The sequence below is a fragment of the Notothenia rossii genome, assembly GCF_949606895.1.
Source record: "Notothenia rossii genome assembly, chromosome: 4".
Classification (NCBI taxonomy): Eukaryota; Metazoa; Chordata; class Actinopteri; order Perciformes; family Nototheniidae; genus Notothenia; species Notothenia rossii.
The window spans coordinates 25764643-25783557 of NC_136902.1; the positions used below are offsets into that span (position 1 = coordinate 25764643).

Here is an 18915-nt window from a genome sequence, read left to right on the forward strand (position 1 = left end):
CTTTTCCAGGAAGTAGAAAAACGTCAACAATCTGGCCAGGGCGAAGTGTCAGTGTAGCCTAGCAGTGAGGTAGCTAAGCTTGCTTCTCTCGGGTGTTTCGTAGATTTTCTTTATTTTTTTTATATAATTAGTGTAAGTGTAGCGCTCAGACATGTCGTTGTTTGCTAAGATGTTTGGAGGAGGTGGAGGAAAAGGAGGAAAGGGACCGAGCCCACAGGAGGCGATCCAGAAACTCCGAGAGACGGAGGAGATGCTAACGAAAAAACAGGAATTTCTAGAGAAAAAGATCGAACAGGAACTGCAAATCGCGAAGAAAAACGGCACGAAAAACAAAAGAGGTAAAATACCGGGACGTATTTTGTGGTCATGTATACCCCCTTATTATTAAATAACCTTTTCCAAAACGCTAAGCTAAATGTTAGCACGTTAGCTAAGTTGGCTAACTTTGCCAAGCTGTCAGAAGTGTTGGCAGCCTCACCCACCGACAGTATCACCGAGATACCAGGGTGTTTGTTTTGCACTGTCTGTGAGAGTTGATTATATCGTGATTGTTTATCTTTACTACTTATCACTGAGCAAATGCTAGCTTAATATGTTTCCCTGTGGTGGTCATTGTGTCGCCTCATTGATCAGTGGCCATTTAAAGATCATAAAGGTGTGGCTAAAGCGCTACAGTTAACTGTTAGATATACTGCTGCAGAGACACTGGAAATATAGATAATGTCTCAGAGGGACAGGATAAGAGTTGTGCATCAGAGTTGCACATGCTAAAGGACATGATGTCACTGTCAGAGAGGTGGGCGTGTTTGCACCTTGGTCAGAAACCACAGACCTGCTGCAGCTCTGACATAATGTTAGAGAAGACAGAAACTAAATACAGAGTACCATAAACTTAAGTTATCCATCACTATTAATGATGGAAATGTGTGAACAAGAGTATCACCATAACCCCATACCTTTTATTTTTACTGCATATGTAGTACAGTAACACGATTCTCCATGTTATATATTTTCATGAAAAACAAAATAGATGGAAGAACAGATTAAAATAATATATATGAAGAGATCATGTTTGTTTCTCTATGTTAGGCTAAACTAAACGTCAAATAAAGTCAGGAAGTCCAACTGATATGTTGATACTGTAAACGGTTTGACATTTTGGTTAGTTACCAAAAAATGTGGGATACACCCTAACAGCTCAGTAGTGTATCATGTGGAAGTGTGGGCAGCAGTTCTGAAGACACTACTGCCTTAAAGTGTTGGTTAAGGGCAAGACAAATAAAATGCAATCATCTTCTGGGGAGGACATAAACAAAACAAATCTCATGCCAATCTGGACAATCGTTGTTAAGATATGTTGTGTGCTGGAGATTCCACACTTAATCCCCTTCTGGTAAGAAATGAACAGATCTACAAGGTTAAACCAAAGTTGTGTTCATTAATGAATAATTCAACCATTTAACAGAATCAATCTATTTCCAGCTAAAAGGCCAGTTAACCCTGCACCAATGTGTGCTAAAGAAATCTGACCCTGTAGCAAACAATACAATGGTGGCACCCAATGCCTGTCGAATGGTAGAGAACATTAGGTTGCCATTTTTTTGTATTAAAGGTGTGAAAAAGCCTTCGAGTGGCACCCGTAGTGAGCCACGCAAAATCATGTTTGCATGGAACTGAATGACACTTATATGACACATTTCCATGATATGTTGCTTTTGATTAAAGTGTTGGAAAATATGAAAACTCTTGGGACAGGCTGACCAACAGGAAGAATAATGTCATCACATATGGAGTAAAACATATCATTTGTTATTACCATGATAGTTTATGCATTTATATTGCCCTGCTTGATCCATTTAGTAAATAATCTGTGGAGGTTAAAGAATAAGTTGTAGACCCCTTGGTGGTACACTAAAAGAAAAACAAATGTTATCTTGTATTTGTATTGTATGCTTTGTGTACATTGACCTTAGCCTAACTATTTCCTCCTTTAGCTCCACAAAAGTTGACAGAATGAGTCAGCCCTGTACGACAATGTCTGATAGTTTCACTACCGCAGGTGTATTAGTGTTGTGATCATGTGACCACTGAGGCTGATTCATGTTTTACCCCTTTTTCCATCTCATCATCCAAGTGCCTGTCACAAGCTATAACTGAGTGTCCTTCTTACTATCATGGTAGTGTATGGTTTATTTATGATTCCACTCAATGGTGGATCACTGTCATTTCCCAGAGCACAAGTATATTGACTTACACTCCTAATGTTAAACGACAAAACCCCATGACTTCACAGTTTTACTTCACGGTTATTGAATGTCATTTCCAAGCAGCCAGTCTATTTTTGTGACCATCTTTTCATGTTCCCCTACTGTGTTTTGTGTCCTCAGCGGCTCTGCAGGCTTTGAAAAGAAAGAAGCGATATGAGAAGCAGCTCGCCCAGATCGACGGCACGCTGTCGACCATCGAGTTCCAGAGAGAGGCTCTGGAGAACGCCAACACCAACACTGAAGTGCTCAAGAACATGGGCTTCGCCGCCAAGGCCATGAAGTCTGCCCATGAAAACATGTAAGAGCAAAAATCCAGTAATGTGAAGTGAAGCCTGTTTACACAAATCTTGTATTTGTAGCCTGCTGCTTCTAAATTGACTTTCAGGTAAAATAAGGTCTGTGTGTTTTAAATCAATAGAAGGATTAGGAGCAAAATGCTTCAATTCTAAAAAAACACAGAGGATTTGACCCGTTTGCAGTAATACCTCCTAATCCAAGCCCATCAGCATCTATTATGTAATCAGTGGCAGGCCTAAGAGTTACATGAAGAATATTCAGTTCAATTCAAGGCTTTATTGTCATTTGCACATTAGCTACAGTGTAGACTTAGGGCACAGGCTCCTCCAACAGTGCAACATATAGGACATAGAACAAATAAAACAGATAGAATAGTGCAATAAGAGTCTATATACAAGTGAATGGAATATGATATATTAGATAAATAAGCTGAAAGATGCAGACAGATGAATGTTTATGGATGTTCTTTAAAAGGTTCAGGTGTTTAATAGTCTTATGGCCTGTGGGATGAAACTGTCCCTGAGTCTGGTGGTTTTATATATACAGTGAAGAAAAGCACTCGTACATGTTTACTCAATAATGGTGGGGGTAAATAATGCTTGTAATCGTGCGTTCTGTTTCACTCAAATACGAATCATCTTGTTTGTTGTTTCAGGGACATTGACAAGGTGGACGACCTGATGCAGGACATCACAGAGCAGCAGGAGCTCGCCCAGGAGATCTCCGACGCCATCTCTAAACCTGTCGGCTTTGGAGAGGAGTTTGACGAGGTGAGCGACCGTATCCATATTTTAGATTTGTGGGGAGGTCATGTTTGTCTTGTATTTCATCTTTGAGACAGAAGACTGTTGTTTTGAGAGCCACAAGGTTATACCGTTTGTGGACCTTTGCATTTCTTGAGTCATTACTCAGGCATTAAGGCTGCCATATTTTTGTATGGCCTGATTCATAGACCAACTTCACCATAAATGATGGTATTCACTCATTCAGGGACATATGGCAGAAAGAAACGCTCTTCCTCAAATCCAGCCAACTGACTTTGAGTACTTTAAAAAACTCAGCGAGATGTTTTACTCATTATATCACCAAAAGTCCCTTTTTACATGTAATCTACATTGTTTTACTAAGGTCAATCTCTTTGGGGTTTCTGTTCTGCATGAATTTGTCTCGTAAATATCCTCATCTGAAAAGTTTCTGCTGTGTTTGTCAGGACGAGCTGCTGGCGGAGCTGGACGAGCTGGAGCAGGAGGAGCTGGACAAAAACCTGCTGGAGATCGGGGGTCCGGAGAACGCCCCCCTCCCCAACGTGCCTTCTTCTTCATTACCTTCCAGACCTGGTAAGAGCCTTTTTGGAAAACGGATTCATCAACTCTAACTGTGGCTGTCAGGCTTCAAAGGAGAGGTTGTGGGTTTGATCACTGCAGTGAACAGGTTAATGTACTGTGTCCTTGGGCAAGAGGACTTGTGAATGTGAAGTGCTTTGAGGGCTCGTAAAGACGGGATAAAGCGCTATATAAATACAGTCCATTTACAACTTGACGGAGCCTACTGCAGCTTCTTTCTTCTTTTAGATTTAGGAATAGTTAAAGACTCTGGCAGTGAATTAGATGAGGCTGATATGGGAGTAATGTGCCCTGCGTAGTTGCCAGGTAACCAGTAGAGAAGTTATTGGTCAAGGCCAAAATAAATAGTCACACCAAACATAACACCACCCCTTACATTCAAAAAAGACTTAAAACATTTGTATGGATTCAAGAAAGGATATATAGGAATGATGAATGAGATGTGCTGGTATATTACTGCTGGGCAGAACCACAGCAGCTGTTTCCTTATGCTAAGATAAGCTGCTGCTTTAAATTTATTTCATTTCATATATTCCATTTTGGGAAATGACTACATCCATGTTTTTCTAATTGGAAACAATCCAAGTGTATGTATGTGTGTGTCTCGCTCAAATACATCTCCAAATCCCCACACACAACATGGTTCTTACATGCCGTCCCTTGCCATAAGATAAGATGAGATGTACTTTATTGATCCCAATTTGGGAAATGTTGGTGTTGAAATTCCAATTGACAGTAAACTAAATATAAAGCAGGATATTATATATACATAAGGTTTGTAAGGAATGGAATATTACATTTAAATATAAATGTAAGATGTACAGTGTGAGTTAAGTCCAGTTATCCAAGAGAAGCTATGGAGTTCTCTGCCATCCACATTATCAGACACGATAGTCTACTTTTGGAAACATTCATTTAACAACCAATTACCTGCTTATGGACCAATAATATATCGGCCCCCGGTGTATCCTGCATCCCTCTTCATGAGCAGCTAAAAAAACAGATACCATTTTATTCCATATCTCTAACAACTGTTTTTTCTTTACCCCCGAAGCCAAGAAAGAGGAGGACGAAGACGACATGGAGGACCTGCAGCGCTGGGCGATGGAAGCCATGTGAGCGCAGCGCTGCTTCATCATACCTGCATCAGAGAGGGACGAGAGGGAGCCAGAGGAAATGAATGGACTGATAGGATGTTGTGTATGAGTATATTTTTGTGTGTCTGAGAAGAGATGACTTTATGTAACACTAAAAAAAAAGCAACAATGCTGTAAACTTTGTTTTCCTGTCCCCTTCACAATACAGAGACCCCTGAGTATCAGGGGCTTTTATATCCAGGCTCTATCCCTGTCCTTTAGGAAAGTCACCTAATATTTTTACCCTCAATTTTAACTCAAGCCTAGCTCCTAACGGTCATTGTACTGGGTAGGGCTACTCGGCGCCCACAGAGTTCATACTGAAGTGTACTAGGATGAGCGCTGTGGTACGAAGAAGGCGTTGTTATCAGATTAGTGTTACAGGCTGTGTGGCGACGCTAACCTCACTGTATGACGGGAATGTTCATGGAAATGTAATCCTCAAAGAGCTGTTTCCGACTCACATATTTACCTGTGTTTGTGGCGTTAAACTGGCTGGATGTTTTTTTGTTTTATTTCTCCCTACTTGACAAAAATAACAGTCCTTATCTCTCTGTTCTTTGTTAATGCTGTTGAAAGTAGGAGAAAATCTGAGCATGAGCTGGGTGAAGAAGCTATGAGCTGTGTGTTTGCCAGAATATCAATCTCTTCTTTTGTTTCAGGCTGCGTGCTTTGTCTCTTTTATCCCCTGCTCTTGTCTCTTTTATCCCCTCCTCTTTGCCTCCTGTCGCCATGTCAGCGGCTTCTCCCTCCATCAAAGGCGTTCACACCAGTGGTTCTTGTTATTTGGTGTAAATATCCCAAATGTGTCTCTTTTTATATACTGTATTTCTGCCGTCAATGAGAGGTTCAGTCGAGGTTGCGTGAAGCATGCAGCAATTTGGGAATCACGATACAGATCACTACGCACGGCTAGGAGGGAAGAACACAACACTTTCATCAGGCTCTGTCTGTCTCCGGCCTTTCCATAAGGGTTTCTGTTTCAAATTGTATAATGTTGAAATAATAATAATAAACTATTGTCACATCTTATTAACTGCATCTTGAAGGAGATGGTGCTCTATAAAAGATTAGATTATAGTCAATCTACAACATTTTGGAGTTTAAAGAGTTGATTCCTTTAGTTTTTCAAGTCATGATGTACATTTTTTACATAGAAAAAAATAACAACACAAGGAACAATGGACAAGCATGTTTGCATTTCTATGTTTTATTTATCCAGATGAGAATATTATTTGCAAAATCATTAAAGGTTTTCAATTCTTTTATTGTAGTTTTGTCATTCATGTTAATAGTTCAGAACATCTACTGTCAAAGAAAAGCACAAGATGCTCCCATTTGGGAAGCTGGAACTCGCACATGTCGCGTTTTAAAAGCTTTGAGTTATTACATTTCCACTTGTGGATAATAGATTTTGATCAAATATAAGGATTAGGTTTATCATATAATATTCAAATTGAACACAAAGTGATATCAAGGTCAAGATTATCAATAATAAATACACTGAAGTCAAGTCCTTCCATAGCCTTCATTATATTATGGGTACATTGCCAAAACCAATTAGGAAGTGTTCCTGGAAGTGCATAAGAAGTACATTTAACAATTTACCAGAGTTGTGAAGTAATTGAGTACATTTAATCTATTACTGTACTTAAGTACAGTTCTAAACATTCAATTTATGCTACTTTGTACTTCTAGTTCACTACAATTCAGAGGTAAATAGTGCACTATTACTCCATTACATTTATTTTGTACCTTTTATCTAATATAATCAAGTCTTGAATCAGACTTTAGTTCCACCTGGAGTAAATTCACAAGCTACCCTGCAGTATACAAAGTCATTCAAACTAGCTGCACCTTTACCAGCTTTGAGAACACTTAATGCAACAATAATTATAATCAAAACATATAATATATATTATTCTGAAATGGATCAATCTACATAATGAGTACTTTTGGTACTTTAAGTATATTTTGATCCTCATATTTGTGTACTTTTACTTGAGAAATATTTTTGAATGCAGGAATTGTACTTGTAACAGAGTATTCCTACACTCTGGTACTTCTACTTTTACTAAAGTACAAGATCTGAGTACTTCTCCCACCTCTGCAATTTACAATGATTTCCTTTCTCAACAGTACAATATAATTATAGGAAGGGTATTATCCATGTATAATTAAAGCTTAGCTCTTAAAAGAGACGTGCCTTATTGTATTAGTCAATAAATAGTAATAGGGTAGAATAAATGCAAATCATTTTCCAATTAAGGACAAAAACTATAATTTAGCAAGAGTTACTAAAAAAACAGACCTTTTCACATTTATTCAGGCAAGCATGTTGAATATATATGCAGGGGGTCGAAGCATTGAAAGAGATAATAAATCAGCTAACATACAGTAGGCCTATGTTATAAAAGGTGCATAGATTCAAGGTTTCCTTTCTTTGTGCAGAACAAAACAGATCAGAAGTGCACGTTAATGTCCTTATTTTATCTTCAAAGATCTTAGAACCATAAAAACATCCTTTAATCTTATTTATTATCAGATATGTATCAGATAGACTTTTCTAGCCTTTCTGCAGCAGTTTAATTGTTGTTCTTGAACACCCACACGGAAGGCGACGTCGCAAATTGATTACGTCAGGACTCCACGCCTGCGTACTGCTGATCCAACGCTGATGCAAGAATTTTTTAGCGCAGCATTGTGGGACTGATCGAGGGACCAAAAGTAGCCAGATTTGAGTCATTTTACAGCCCGCAAACATGTCAGGAGACGAGGTAAATCATCTCGGGTTGTTCGCTGTGTGGTCTGTGTTAATGTGTATGTTTATTTGGTGAAATAATGGTAATTATCGCGTTAGATGGGTGTAGAGATGACTTTGGGCCTCGGCTGGCTGCTCCTCCCTGCTCGCCGCACCAGACCTCACATGGCTGCGGCTCATTCAGGCAGCCCGGCCTGCCTGAATGAGAAGCTAGCATCCAGTACATCGCTGCATCACGTTCTTTCTCATCGAGATTATTAATAATTATTCCCGTGGTTTAGAATTCCGCCGTGTCACAGCTGTTCGTTAACTCCTATTATACGGTCGATGTTAGCTAGCTAGCTAGCGTTAGCTGGCCGGTTACCTAGCTAACGGTCGGTGTTCTCTACCAGAAACAATAGCTGCTGTTACCGAGTTGTAACGGTGGTTCTGTTTATTTGCTATGGACAGTTAACACCGACACAGCTAAACTGTCATGTTTATAGTTGTCAACATTATATAAAGGAAATATCACGAAATTATTTTATTTGACATTATTTTAATGAGCTGTATAGAGTCAGTCAATGTACCCATGCTATCCCTATGTTTTGATACAAACCAACATCGTACACATATTGTAAGATAGATATATAGAAATATGCTTTATGTATCCCATGTTGGGAAATTGTCACACCAGCATTTCTGACAGTCATTGTGCAAGTTTTACAACATTTCTTAAAAATAAAATACAATAAAGCTAACATTGAAAGCAAATATAAACATATTCACAGTAGAAAATACATATATTCAGAAGACTATCTAAGAATACACACTATAAAATATACATAATAATTCAGAATACTCTCTCAAGTACCAATCTACCTTACTCTACCTAACTATGGTAAGGACCATTTTTACTGTTGCTGAAAAGAAATAAAGGGACATGGACGTTCCAATGCAGTGTGAATGATTTAAAAGTGGCCCAGCTACTGTGGAGTATTCAACATCTAAAAAAATAAATAAATGAAAAACTATTAGACAATAAGCGGTATGTAAAGGATTCGACCTGTAGAAACTTTCATTGCTAAAAACATTAAACCACTGTGTTTTGGTAATGTGTCATATACAGATCATATTTAACTGAGGAACATAGTCTAATAAATTGATATAGCACAAAAACAGCAGAAGTTAATCCAAAGTGCTTTCCTGGGTTAGGGATCCGCCTCAATACAGTCAAAGACATAATTAAAGCTAAGGCAATAACAAATAATGTATTTCCAGTCATTCAGCTGTAACAGTATTTCATAAAATTGCATCAGTTTGCTGAGATAACAATTACCATTAAGATGAGGAAGAGAATCTGTCCTTCCCCTTTGGCCTCTCTTGGCATTTTTGGATGCAATTGTCCCATTACCGATAAGGATTATATTGAATCTACTCTTGAAATGATAAGCAGTCGTCCAAATGATACAACATTTAAGACATTTTAAATCAAATGTAAACAAAAGCCGTACTACATAGGTGGCAGCTAGGAAAATACGATATATGTCATCAATTAATAAAATAAACAAAACAAGTATATATACATTATATATAATATACCTTTTCTTTTCTCCTCCTTCAGATGATTTTCGATCCCAACATGACCAAAAAGAAGAAGAAGAAGAAGAAGCCCTTCATGCTGGACGAGGAAGGAGGAGAGGGCGTGGGAGGAGAAGAGGCTAAGGAGGTGGAGGCGAAGGAGGCCGAGCCAGAGACAGGAGATGACAAGGAGGTGGAATTCGAGGAAGATGAAGGCAGGAAGAAAGGTTAGAATGAGATGAGACTCCTCACTGTGCATAATACTCACACATGACGTGATGTCATTCAGCCACCAACACAACGTTTGTTTTGTCTTGTCCAGAGCCATCCGATGATTTGAACGACTTGAACTTCTTCAACCAGAAAAAAAAAAAGAAGAAGCCTAAGAAAGTGTTTGAAAATGAAGTCGAGGAGGGTCTTAAGGTCAGTCGCTGCTTAACCACAGCCATTTGTTTTTTTTCTTTCTTCCATCACTTTCATTGTCTCTTTCTTGTCTTAACAACCTTCAAGCTGCCATTTCTCTTTGTTTCCTCACTAAATGTCCCTTCTCGTTGTTTTCCAAACCAGGAGCTGAAAATCGAAGGAGAGCAGACAGAGGTGCCCGAAGAGGACAACTTGGATCTGATGCTTCCTACCAAGAAAAAGAAGCAAAAGAAAGTGGACTTTGATGAGGGAGAACTACTGGAGAAGGATGACGGTGAGAATAAGTCCACTCAGGATGTAAATTGAAGAATAAAAAAAGACACTTGTAATGATGTATTCATGTTTATGTGTTGTGTTATCAGCATTGGAGGATGACGAGGGGAAGAACAACGATGGGATCTCCTTCAGCTCCATCACAGGACCATCCTGGGCCGGCTCCGAAAGAGATTACTCTTATGATGAGGTAGGATGGATGGAAAATGTCCTACTTCCTTGTTGTGTGTGCTCGGTTGCATCAAAGACTAAAGCGAATGGGAGAAAAAAAGGATGGTATATTCATTAAGTTAGGTCATGATGAACACATTTTGTGACGTCCTGAAGTCATAATTAGGAATTGGATTGGAAATAAAAACATACATTTGCTGGGAAAATCACTCTTTAAACTCATAATTACAAACTGGTATTAGTTCAGCACACTTTGAATCATGGCAATTAGCCAAAATGCAAACAATACAGGCTTTTAAAAAAAGGCATTGAAGTTATAGCCCTCGCCTTATGTACTGTCCCTGAATGATCGAAACATTATTTTGATTATCAACCAAATGGAAATAAGGCTAAACACGTCAGTATAAAGTTTTATCAGGCCATCAATGACACTCTCCTCTATCCATTTATATAGATATGTTCCCTGTTCTAAATACCTCTGGGGAAAAAAGGCAACAACTACAACCCTAAAGCAAACTCTTTGTTCATAGAAGCACAGTTCTCTAACCCTCCTCTCTCTCTCTCTCTCTCTCTCAGCTCCTGAACCGAGTCTTCAACATCATGAGGGAGAAGAACCCCGACATGGTGGCCGGAGAGAAGAGGAAGTTTGTGATGAAGCCTCCTCAGGTGGTCCGAGTGGGAACTAAGAAAACCTCCTTCGTCAATTTCACAGATATCTGCAAACTGTGAGTCTCAAACCTCGTACATCTCTCAAACCGTTTCCACCAGCGCTGCATTTTTAAACTCACCTCTCATGTATCCTTCATCACAGGTTGCATCGTCAGCCTAAACATCTCCTTGCTTTCCTGTTAGCTGAGCTGGGAACAAGGTGAGTTTAAGTGTTTATTATAACACATTCATGAGTAAACAGCCATTTGATTATGTTTTCTATTCTAGGTGCTATCTTCACAAATAAAATGTTTCTGCGTGAATTGTTATTAATGTTTGTGTTTTTTCAATTTTTTCTGTTCACAGTGGTTCCATAGATGGAAATAACCAGCTTGTAATTAAAGGCAGATTCCAACAGAAACAGATAGAAAATGTTTTGAGAAGATATATCAGTAAGTATACATTTTACTTCGTAAAAAGCTATTCATATACCAATATCTAACTTAAATTAGTGCTTTGGTTGAACGTCTACGTTCAATGTCTGTATTCAACTTGTGCCAAATAATTTAATACAAGCAATAATTATTTAAAATCTGTCGCCTAAATCTGTCGCCTACTAATGTCAACCTCACTGATTGCAAATGGCAAGTATAATCTACCCAATATTTTTTTTTAACAAATTGTAACCATATAGATTAGATATAGAATACGTTTTCAGCACCATGAAATAAGTCTTTAGGAACATCCCATACAAACATTTGATAAAAGCTATGGATTTTTGATCAAATTCAGCTTGTTTTGAAAAATAAATAAGATTTTTCTTTAGCTCTCCACCATGAATCTAACAGTGTTTTAGGGGTGCAATGCTGAGGTTTTTTTTACTCAATATCCAACAATTATTTTGAGTTCTACATCCCGTACCTCTGTACAGAGAACAGTGCTAATGTCTGTCTTTCCCCCCGCAGAGGAATATGTGACGTGTCACACCTGCCGCTCCCCAGAGACCATCCTGCAGAAGGACACTCGCCTCTATTTCCTGCAGTGTGAAACGTGCCACTCCCGCTGCTCCGTCGCCAGCATCAAGACCGGTTTCCAGGCTGTGACGGGCAAGAGGGCGCAGCTCCGTGCCAAAGCCAACTAAAGACCACCGAAGCTGGGCTCTCGGTCCCCCCCAATTGCCCTCAGAAAGGCTGGGGTCGGGGGCCCTCATGATTTCTCTAAAAGGACTCTCTGAATCGAACTGTGGGAGGGTTTGGCTGTTGTTGAGTTGTGTCGTGGCCTGAGAGGCGGGGAGTGAGAGTATCTAAGGCTGACGGATGGGGTTCAGGCACCACAAGCAGATGATGTGTAGCACACATTCTGTTGGATGCATTTGATTTGTTTGGCTGACGAACCCTCCAGCTCCTAGGTTGTTATTTCTGTCTCCATTTGCTGTGATTCCTGCAAGAAAACCTTGATTTTAATATGGCATCCTCATTCTTTCCTCTCCCACTTTACATACAACAGACATGACATTTTTCCAGCTAATTTAATCTACCATGAAAGGGCATAGTTTGCTCTGCTCAGTGTGGTTGTGTCACTCATGTGGTCAGGTCTTTATTCTTGAATTTCACACTGCTTAAACTCAAGGTTTTGTTCTTGTTTCTAAATCACAAACTGGCCTGTCCAGAATGTTCTGCTCCTGTTTATCAATGCTAATCAAAATGCCTGGGCTGGAGTACGTACAGGAGGATTTGTCATTGTTACTTATCTGTGCCAGGCTCCTAACAAGGATGCTGTTTTATAGCAGGAGATGACCACAAAGTCAAACAATGATAAAGGGGGTGAGCATGTTTTCACTGAAGACTTCAATAGAGAGGTTGTTTGGGGGACAGATCTAGAAATAATTCAGCGTGTTTGTGAGTGCTTTTTTGGCATTGATGAACAATTGTGTACTTCATGGTTTTTTGCTTCTGATGTTAAGATCAACTCATTTTATAAACATTGGAGATTTGATGTGAAAATTAATACATTCTGTCAAGAAGAAAGCTTCCCCACTTAAAAAAAAAGCCTTTGAGTGGAAACTTAACATCAGTCTTCTCTTACAGATCTTAATTTTCAAGTGTTATTCAAGAAATGTAAGCCCAAGCTAGCCAGGATATGGAGACTTATCAACCAATGATGCTAGATACCATATTATATTGATACTGTTCTTGTTTGAGAAGAATGGATAAGAAGGTCTGGCTGGAATCATTTTAAAACCTGGTTTTTACAAAAAATAAAATGTTCTACTCTCTCTCTCAATCACGGCTCTCTTTGTGCTTACACATGTTCACACATGATTTGTAATGAATTTGTTGAATATTCAATTTAAATGTAACGAGAGACTACAGCCAGTTTGCTCTTAAGTCCTTGCTTGACATTATTGCCATTTTGCTGCTACTTCTGAATCCAAAAGTCGATACTTTCAAATAATGCTTTATTTAGCTGAGACTTGTCTTACACTGTCACATCTACCAAGTGTAATTTATTTACAAAATAATATTTTATTTCTGCTTTTCCTTCTTTAGACACTGAGATTTGAGTACTTTAAAATTATATTATGACACTAAACTGGATCAGATTATACATGCAAAGCAATAAGATCATACAATTTGTATTCAACCCAAGACCAGTGCTAATTAAAGAAAGACTAGTTATTTGTCTTTCTGAACTGTTTTTTTGGATACAGTACTGGTTTAGGTTATATACATTTCTCCTGTTGGGTGCCTATGTGATTAATAGGAACTTTTTATTTGAGGTCGTTTTTCCATTGAAGTACACATTTCCGAGAGATTATTTAACATGTATTTGCGTAGGGAACTAAGAAATCAACAGGATGATATATAAAACAATTCAACATACATAGGCTACTACAGTACCTAGATTAAATTATACAATAAAGCAAAAAATATTAACGAGAAACTCCAGGTCATTCATTAATGATCCCTTTTCAGTTTGAGTTTTAAAATATATGCCAGTGTAACATCATTAGTTTATGGCTCTTAATAACAAAGAGCACACAATGCAAGTTGTAACATAACATCATTCTTATTTAAGGGCTAGTTATGATCTAAGAAAACAGATGTATACACTTCTTGTCCTCCACTATGATTGCAAATACCAGCTGTAGTTGAGGACAAACTTAACATCCAACAAATATCAGTTTTGGGGAAATTGGGCTTTTAATTTGAAATGAAATACCGGAAATCTGCCACCGTTAGCTCGAAATTGATGGGCTTGTGTGTCTTGTTGGAAGAGAAGCTAACGGTGTGTACAACAGCTGCAGCTCGAGGAGCGGAGAAGCTTGGTAACGACTAACGAGCCCTCGTGAAGAACAGTCGAGAACAGCGTCAGGAGAGACACCATGCCTCGTGTTTATATCGGGAGACTGAGCTATAATGTACGCGAAAAGGACATCCAGAGATTCTTCAGCGGATATGGAAAGCTCATGGAAATTGATTTAAAAAACGGGTGAGTTTTTTTTAAACAAAGTGTGTTAGCTAACATTTCCAAGCTAGCATTCGAGCTAACCGTTCATGTTAACGAGGCCAGTGCGGGGCAGTGCTGCTAAAGAAACGAAACAAATCATAATATCTGACGCACTGACATGTTTGCCTTAACGGCATCGTTGTTAAGTTAAAGTTATTATTTTTCTTATAATATTACGAGGAGGCGTTGTTGTTATTTCATGTTATTAACTTGCTCGTGTGACAGGTGGCGCATGGCCAACATGGCGTGTTTCTGTTTGCTACAGTTCGGAGCTAGCTAGCGCAGCTAACACTAACCAGAGAGCTGGGTGGCTTCTTACATTGTTTTGACTTGATTTTTATCATTCAAACTCTGTCTTTGCATTGTAGCTATGGGTTCGTGGAGTTTGAGGATAACCGGGACGCTGACGATGCCGTGTATGAGCTGAACGGGAAGGAGCTGTGCGGAGAGCGCGTGATCATCGAAAACGCCCGGGGACCACGGCGAGACCGGGACCGGGACCGAGACCGAGACGGCCACGGTGGGGGTTCCAGGGGTGGTGGGCCCAGTAAGTTCAGTCTATTACAAGATGCCCTCTCTTTGCCTTGGGACGAGGTGTCGATCTGAACTGCACAGACAGCTGTCGTGTGAATGCATAACTTTGCTAATGTATACTTGCAACATAAGCTCACACATGTTTGACTATTTCAGGAGACTCTTGATTTCCAGGTACACTGTCACGATCAGTGATCCATGGCTAAACGTTATTATGGCTCAGATTTCATGCAAACTTGAAAAGTAGCTGCAACATTATATATAGTGATACTTATTCTATTCATTTTTATAACTTATGAGGCAGTTTGCCCACATGGAAAAGTTCCTGAACTGAATTCTTATTGCTTAGAATGTATTGTGTGTGTTCGGCCTCATCCTGCTGAACAATGCTCATTTTCTACCATCAAGGGTTGGTGACCTAACGGTTTTTGCTCCTCCCCAGTGATCATTGGCCACCTTTTGATGGTCTGGGTTTCATTATTGGGTGGAACAACAATACGCAAGTCAGTGCCCTTCGAACATAGGTTTTAAAGTTGGTATTAGCTATAAGAGCTTAAACGCAAGGCTTTCTTGCCATGTGCTTTTTTTTATCATAATAATTTGGTTGAGCTATTTTTTCTTTTTGAAGGTGTGGATTTCCAAATTAGTTTGCACCACTAAAGAAAGCTAATCACAAACCTAGCTATAGTATTTTTAACTCAATGATAAGGACTAGAATCATATTTTCCTGTGAAATGTGTATTTTTAACTATTTTAATATTCAACATTAACAAAAGTCCTTGATGTTTCAATTTGAAAGAGTCCAGTTGCGGGCTGAGGCTGAGAGTCCATTGAGGCTAAAGATGACTGGCTAAGATGACTGCCTGTCCCGTTTGGCCTTGGCTTTCACCTTACAATGTGTGTGTGACCTTTGACCCCCTTGATCCTTGGCTGACCTAACCGGAAGCCATGATGACATCAGCCTTTTGCCAATAGACCAGGGGTGATGGTGAGGATTGCCATTGGTTTTTATGTTGACAGCAAACATAAGTGGAGTGGCTCAAGTAAAGAACTTCCAATCAAAAGAGATATTGTAAGTTAGAAAACCGGAAAACTAAATTTCAGACCAACATCCGGTCAAATACCTAAAGATTGGTGTACGTGTTTCTCTACACCGCTCTTTCTCAATTTGATCGAACAGTGTCCTTGACCACAGCCTATGTGGATACCTCCATTCTGTTTGTGTTACAGGGGTTGGAGGCCTTGAAAGAATATCGAGCCTGTGCATTTGTTAAAGCAGCTATAGCGTCACAGTGTGATATACCGGAGTAAGACAGGCTTTGTATTGCCGGAAACAGATGCAGTGGTGTTCTTTGCAGCAGCGAAAAACATCAAAATGCTGAACTATACAAAGAGCCCGTGATGTGACCCGTAGATCACTTATCTGAAGCTTTGTGTTTGAAAATGGGATCAGAGGGACTCTCCTTATTAAGATCAAATGTATATACCCCCTTGGACTTTAATATAGCAAGTCACTGCCATGCGTTCATTAGATAACCCAGGCAAATAGTTCTGTGTGTCTTGCAAATTTTTCTTGGATCTAACTTTTTTCATGTGCTGTTGTTTTTAAAGGTAGCGGTTACAGCAGCCGGAGCCACACTGGAAGGGATAAGTATGGACCCCCTGTCCGTACTGAGTACCGTCTCATTGTGGAGAATTTGTCCAGCCGCTGCAGTTGGCAAGACCTCAAGGTACATGTTTTAAAATCATTGTTTTTCCTCTGTTCTGTAAATTGTCTAGTTGTTGGACCAAGAACATTTCAGGATGATCAATTCTTACTTTGTTTTTCGTGTCATACAGGACTTCATGCGTCAGGCAGGAGAGGTGACGTATGCAGATGCCCATAAGGAACGCACGAATGAGGGTGTAATCGAGTTCCGGTCCCACTCGGACATGAAAAGGGCCATTGACAAGCTGGACGGTACAGACATTAATGGGCGCAAGATTCGCCTGGTGGCGGACCGGCAGCGCAAGCGCAGGTCTGACCCTGGCAGCCGCTCCAGGTGGGAACACTAAATAAGCTCTGTGATGCTAAACATTTTTATATTCAAACAAAACTCAAACATTTTGCAGAAGAAATTGGCTGTACTTCTTTATTTGATTTTGCAATCTCACCCTCAGGTCTCGTAGTCGCCGTCGTTCCCACAGCAGGAGCTCCAAGAGTCGCTCCAGATCCCGCTCGAGGTAAGAATAGGTCTTTAAAAAATTACGTCATTCTCAATAGTATGATAGTAGTCGTATTTACATAAATTAGTTGGGTGTACAATGCGTTAAAGTATGTTTTGGGTGCCGGAATAATTGAAAATAAATTGTTTTTTTAAGGTCTGGTTCCCGTAGCAACAAGAGACGTGGCCAGTCCCGTTCCAGGTCTGGAAGAAAGTCTCGCTCCAAGTCGGGAGAAAGCAAATCCCGATCTCGCAACCGCAGGTCCCTTTCTTGCAAATCCAAATCACGTTCTAACTCCCGCAAATCCCGGTCTGGTTCTGCTGAGCGAAAATCCAAATCTCGCTCAAAGAGTCATTCAAAGGTAAAGTCGGAGCGAGGTTCTCGCAGCCCGTCCAAGGAGATGTCTGTGGACAAGAAGTCCCGCTGTCGTTCCGCCTCCCCACTGGAGAACGGGAAGGATGAGCATGTTGCCAAACCTGCCTCCCGCTCCCCAACCCCACACGAGGACGACCGCAGATCCAAGTCCAAGGAGAAGAGCTCTCCGTCCCTCTCAAGGTCTCGCTCCCGTTCTAGATCGGCTTCTCAGGATTAGTGGAAAAAGAAGAGGGAGATGATTCTCTTGTTGTCAAGCCTCATCCCTATGTTGTACATACTGAGCAGTGTCATAATGGCTTATGCTTCCTGGCTTGTCTACTTTTCTCCTTCAAGTTTGCACTTGTCCTTAACATGTTTTATTAGAGCATGCACCACAGTGGTGGCGTTTTCCTTTTGCAATCATGAATGGTTTGCCTCACAAAAAACTGTTTCTCCTCCCTTTTCTTTAACAAAAGCGGAAGTGCTAGTCTTCATATATTTATATCAGCAACCTAATATGGTGCAAGTCCCAAACATTTAATCTTGGTTGGTAAAATATATTTTTGTTTCAAAGAGAACTTTTTAGAGTTTGGCAAAAATGTCTTATGAATTGTATTTAAAACATTGATCATGCATCTTGGTTTAGTAGACCAGTTAATTTAATAGCATTGTTGGCGTCTGGCGCATCCAGCAGGCATTGTTTGTTGCAAGAGTTTCGTTTGATATTAATTCGAACTGCATGGTTGTTGGGAGAAAAAGTAGCGTTTAGAAAAAAGTAACAGCATTGATGCAGTTACTTTTTTCTGAGCTGCATTCTCAATTGCTTTCTCAAGGAATCGCTAATCTGTGTGTTGTCTTGCGGCACTCTAAAATGCACAACTGGGATGCAACTTGAACTGCAAACTTACAATAAATCATAAGGGGTTTGTATTTCATGTTTAAACAACTTGCATTGTAGGTGGCCTATTACGATCCCTTTCTAACCTCTTTTTCATAGACTTTAATCTGCATCAAAACCGGATTTCTTCCACTCCGTTGCTACCAATGTTTGGGTTTTTTGTAACCCTGAGCACTGTAAGAACCTTTTTCAGTTTGCCTAAAGTTCAAGGCATCAAATGCACTGTTCGATTTAATACGCTTTGCTCATTTGCAGCCCTGAAAAAAGTCAATTTCGAGAATAGGCGGGGTTAAGGTTTTTCTTGTTTTTTAAGCCACTGACAATTGTGCAAAACTTGAACTGGAGTTCTTGTTCTTAAGAGGTACATCCTTCGAGGCTCCGGAGGATTTGTTTGTGGGTTTATACTAACACCATCATATTTACTAAATGCATCCCCTTCTTCATCTTGTGGAATAAGATTCACGTTTTTTTCCACAGACTTTATGGGAAAATGCCCTTTTTATTGTATGATCAAATAAAGCTCTTAATGAGAAAC

The 18915-nt window shown here is 39.7% G+C and overlaps 3 protein-coding genes across 3 annotated transcripts; all 3 read left to right on the forward strand.

The window, feature by feature from the left end:
• On the forward strand, positions 1 to 6309 carry LOC307035757 (charged multivesicular body protein 4b-like). Its single transcript, XM_079675436.1, has 5 exons — positions 1 to 338; positions 2388 to 2565; positions 3220 to 3334; positions 3775 to 3901; positions 4962 to 6309. Exons 1-5 carry the CDS (start codon positions 152 to 154, stop codon positions 5024 to 5026), a joined length of 672 nt encoding a protein of 223 aa, XP_079531562.1. The 5' UTR covers positions 1 to 151; the 3' UTR covers positions 5027 to 6309.
• A 1352-nt stretch (positions 6310 to 7661) lies between these two features.
• Positions 7662 to 13162, forward strand: eif2s2 (eukaryotic translation initiation factor 2, subunit 2 beta). Its single transcript, XM_079677010.1, has 9 exons — positions 7662 to 7820; positions 9408 to 9591; positions 9687 to 9787; positions 9932 to 10061; positions 10150 to 10250; positions 10808 to 10956; positions 11043 to 11099; positions 11246 to 11331; positions 11845 to 13162. Exons 1-9 carry the CDS (start codon positions 7806 to 7808, stop codon positions 12018 to 12020), a joined length of 999 nt encoding a protein of 332 aa, XP_079533136.1. The 5' UTR covers positions 7662 to 7805; the 3' UTR covers positions 12021 to 13162.
• Positions 13163 to 14122: 960 nt separating this feature from the next.
• Positions 14123 to 18914, forward strand: LOC307035335 (serine/arginine-rich splicing factor 6-like). The gene is made up of 6 exons (XM_079674513.1): positions 14123 to 14371; positions 14758 to 14936; positions 16535 to 16653; positions 16763 to 16965; positions 17084 to 17146; positions 17285 to 18914. The coding sequence occupies exons 1-6, from the start codon at positions 14265 to 14267 to the stop codon at positions 17718 to 17720; spliced, it is 1107 nt and encodes a 368-aa protein (XP_079530639.1). The 5' UTR covers positions 14123 to 14264; the 3' UTR covers positions 17721 to 18914.
• The last annotated feature ends 1 nt before the right edge of the window (position 18915 follows it).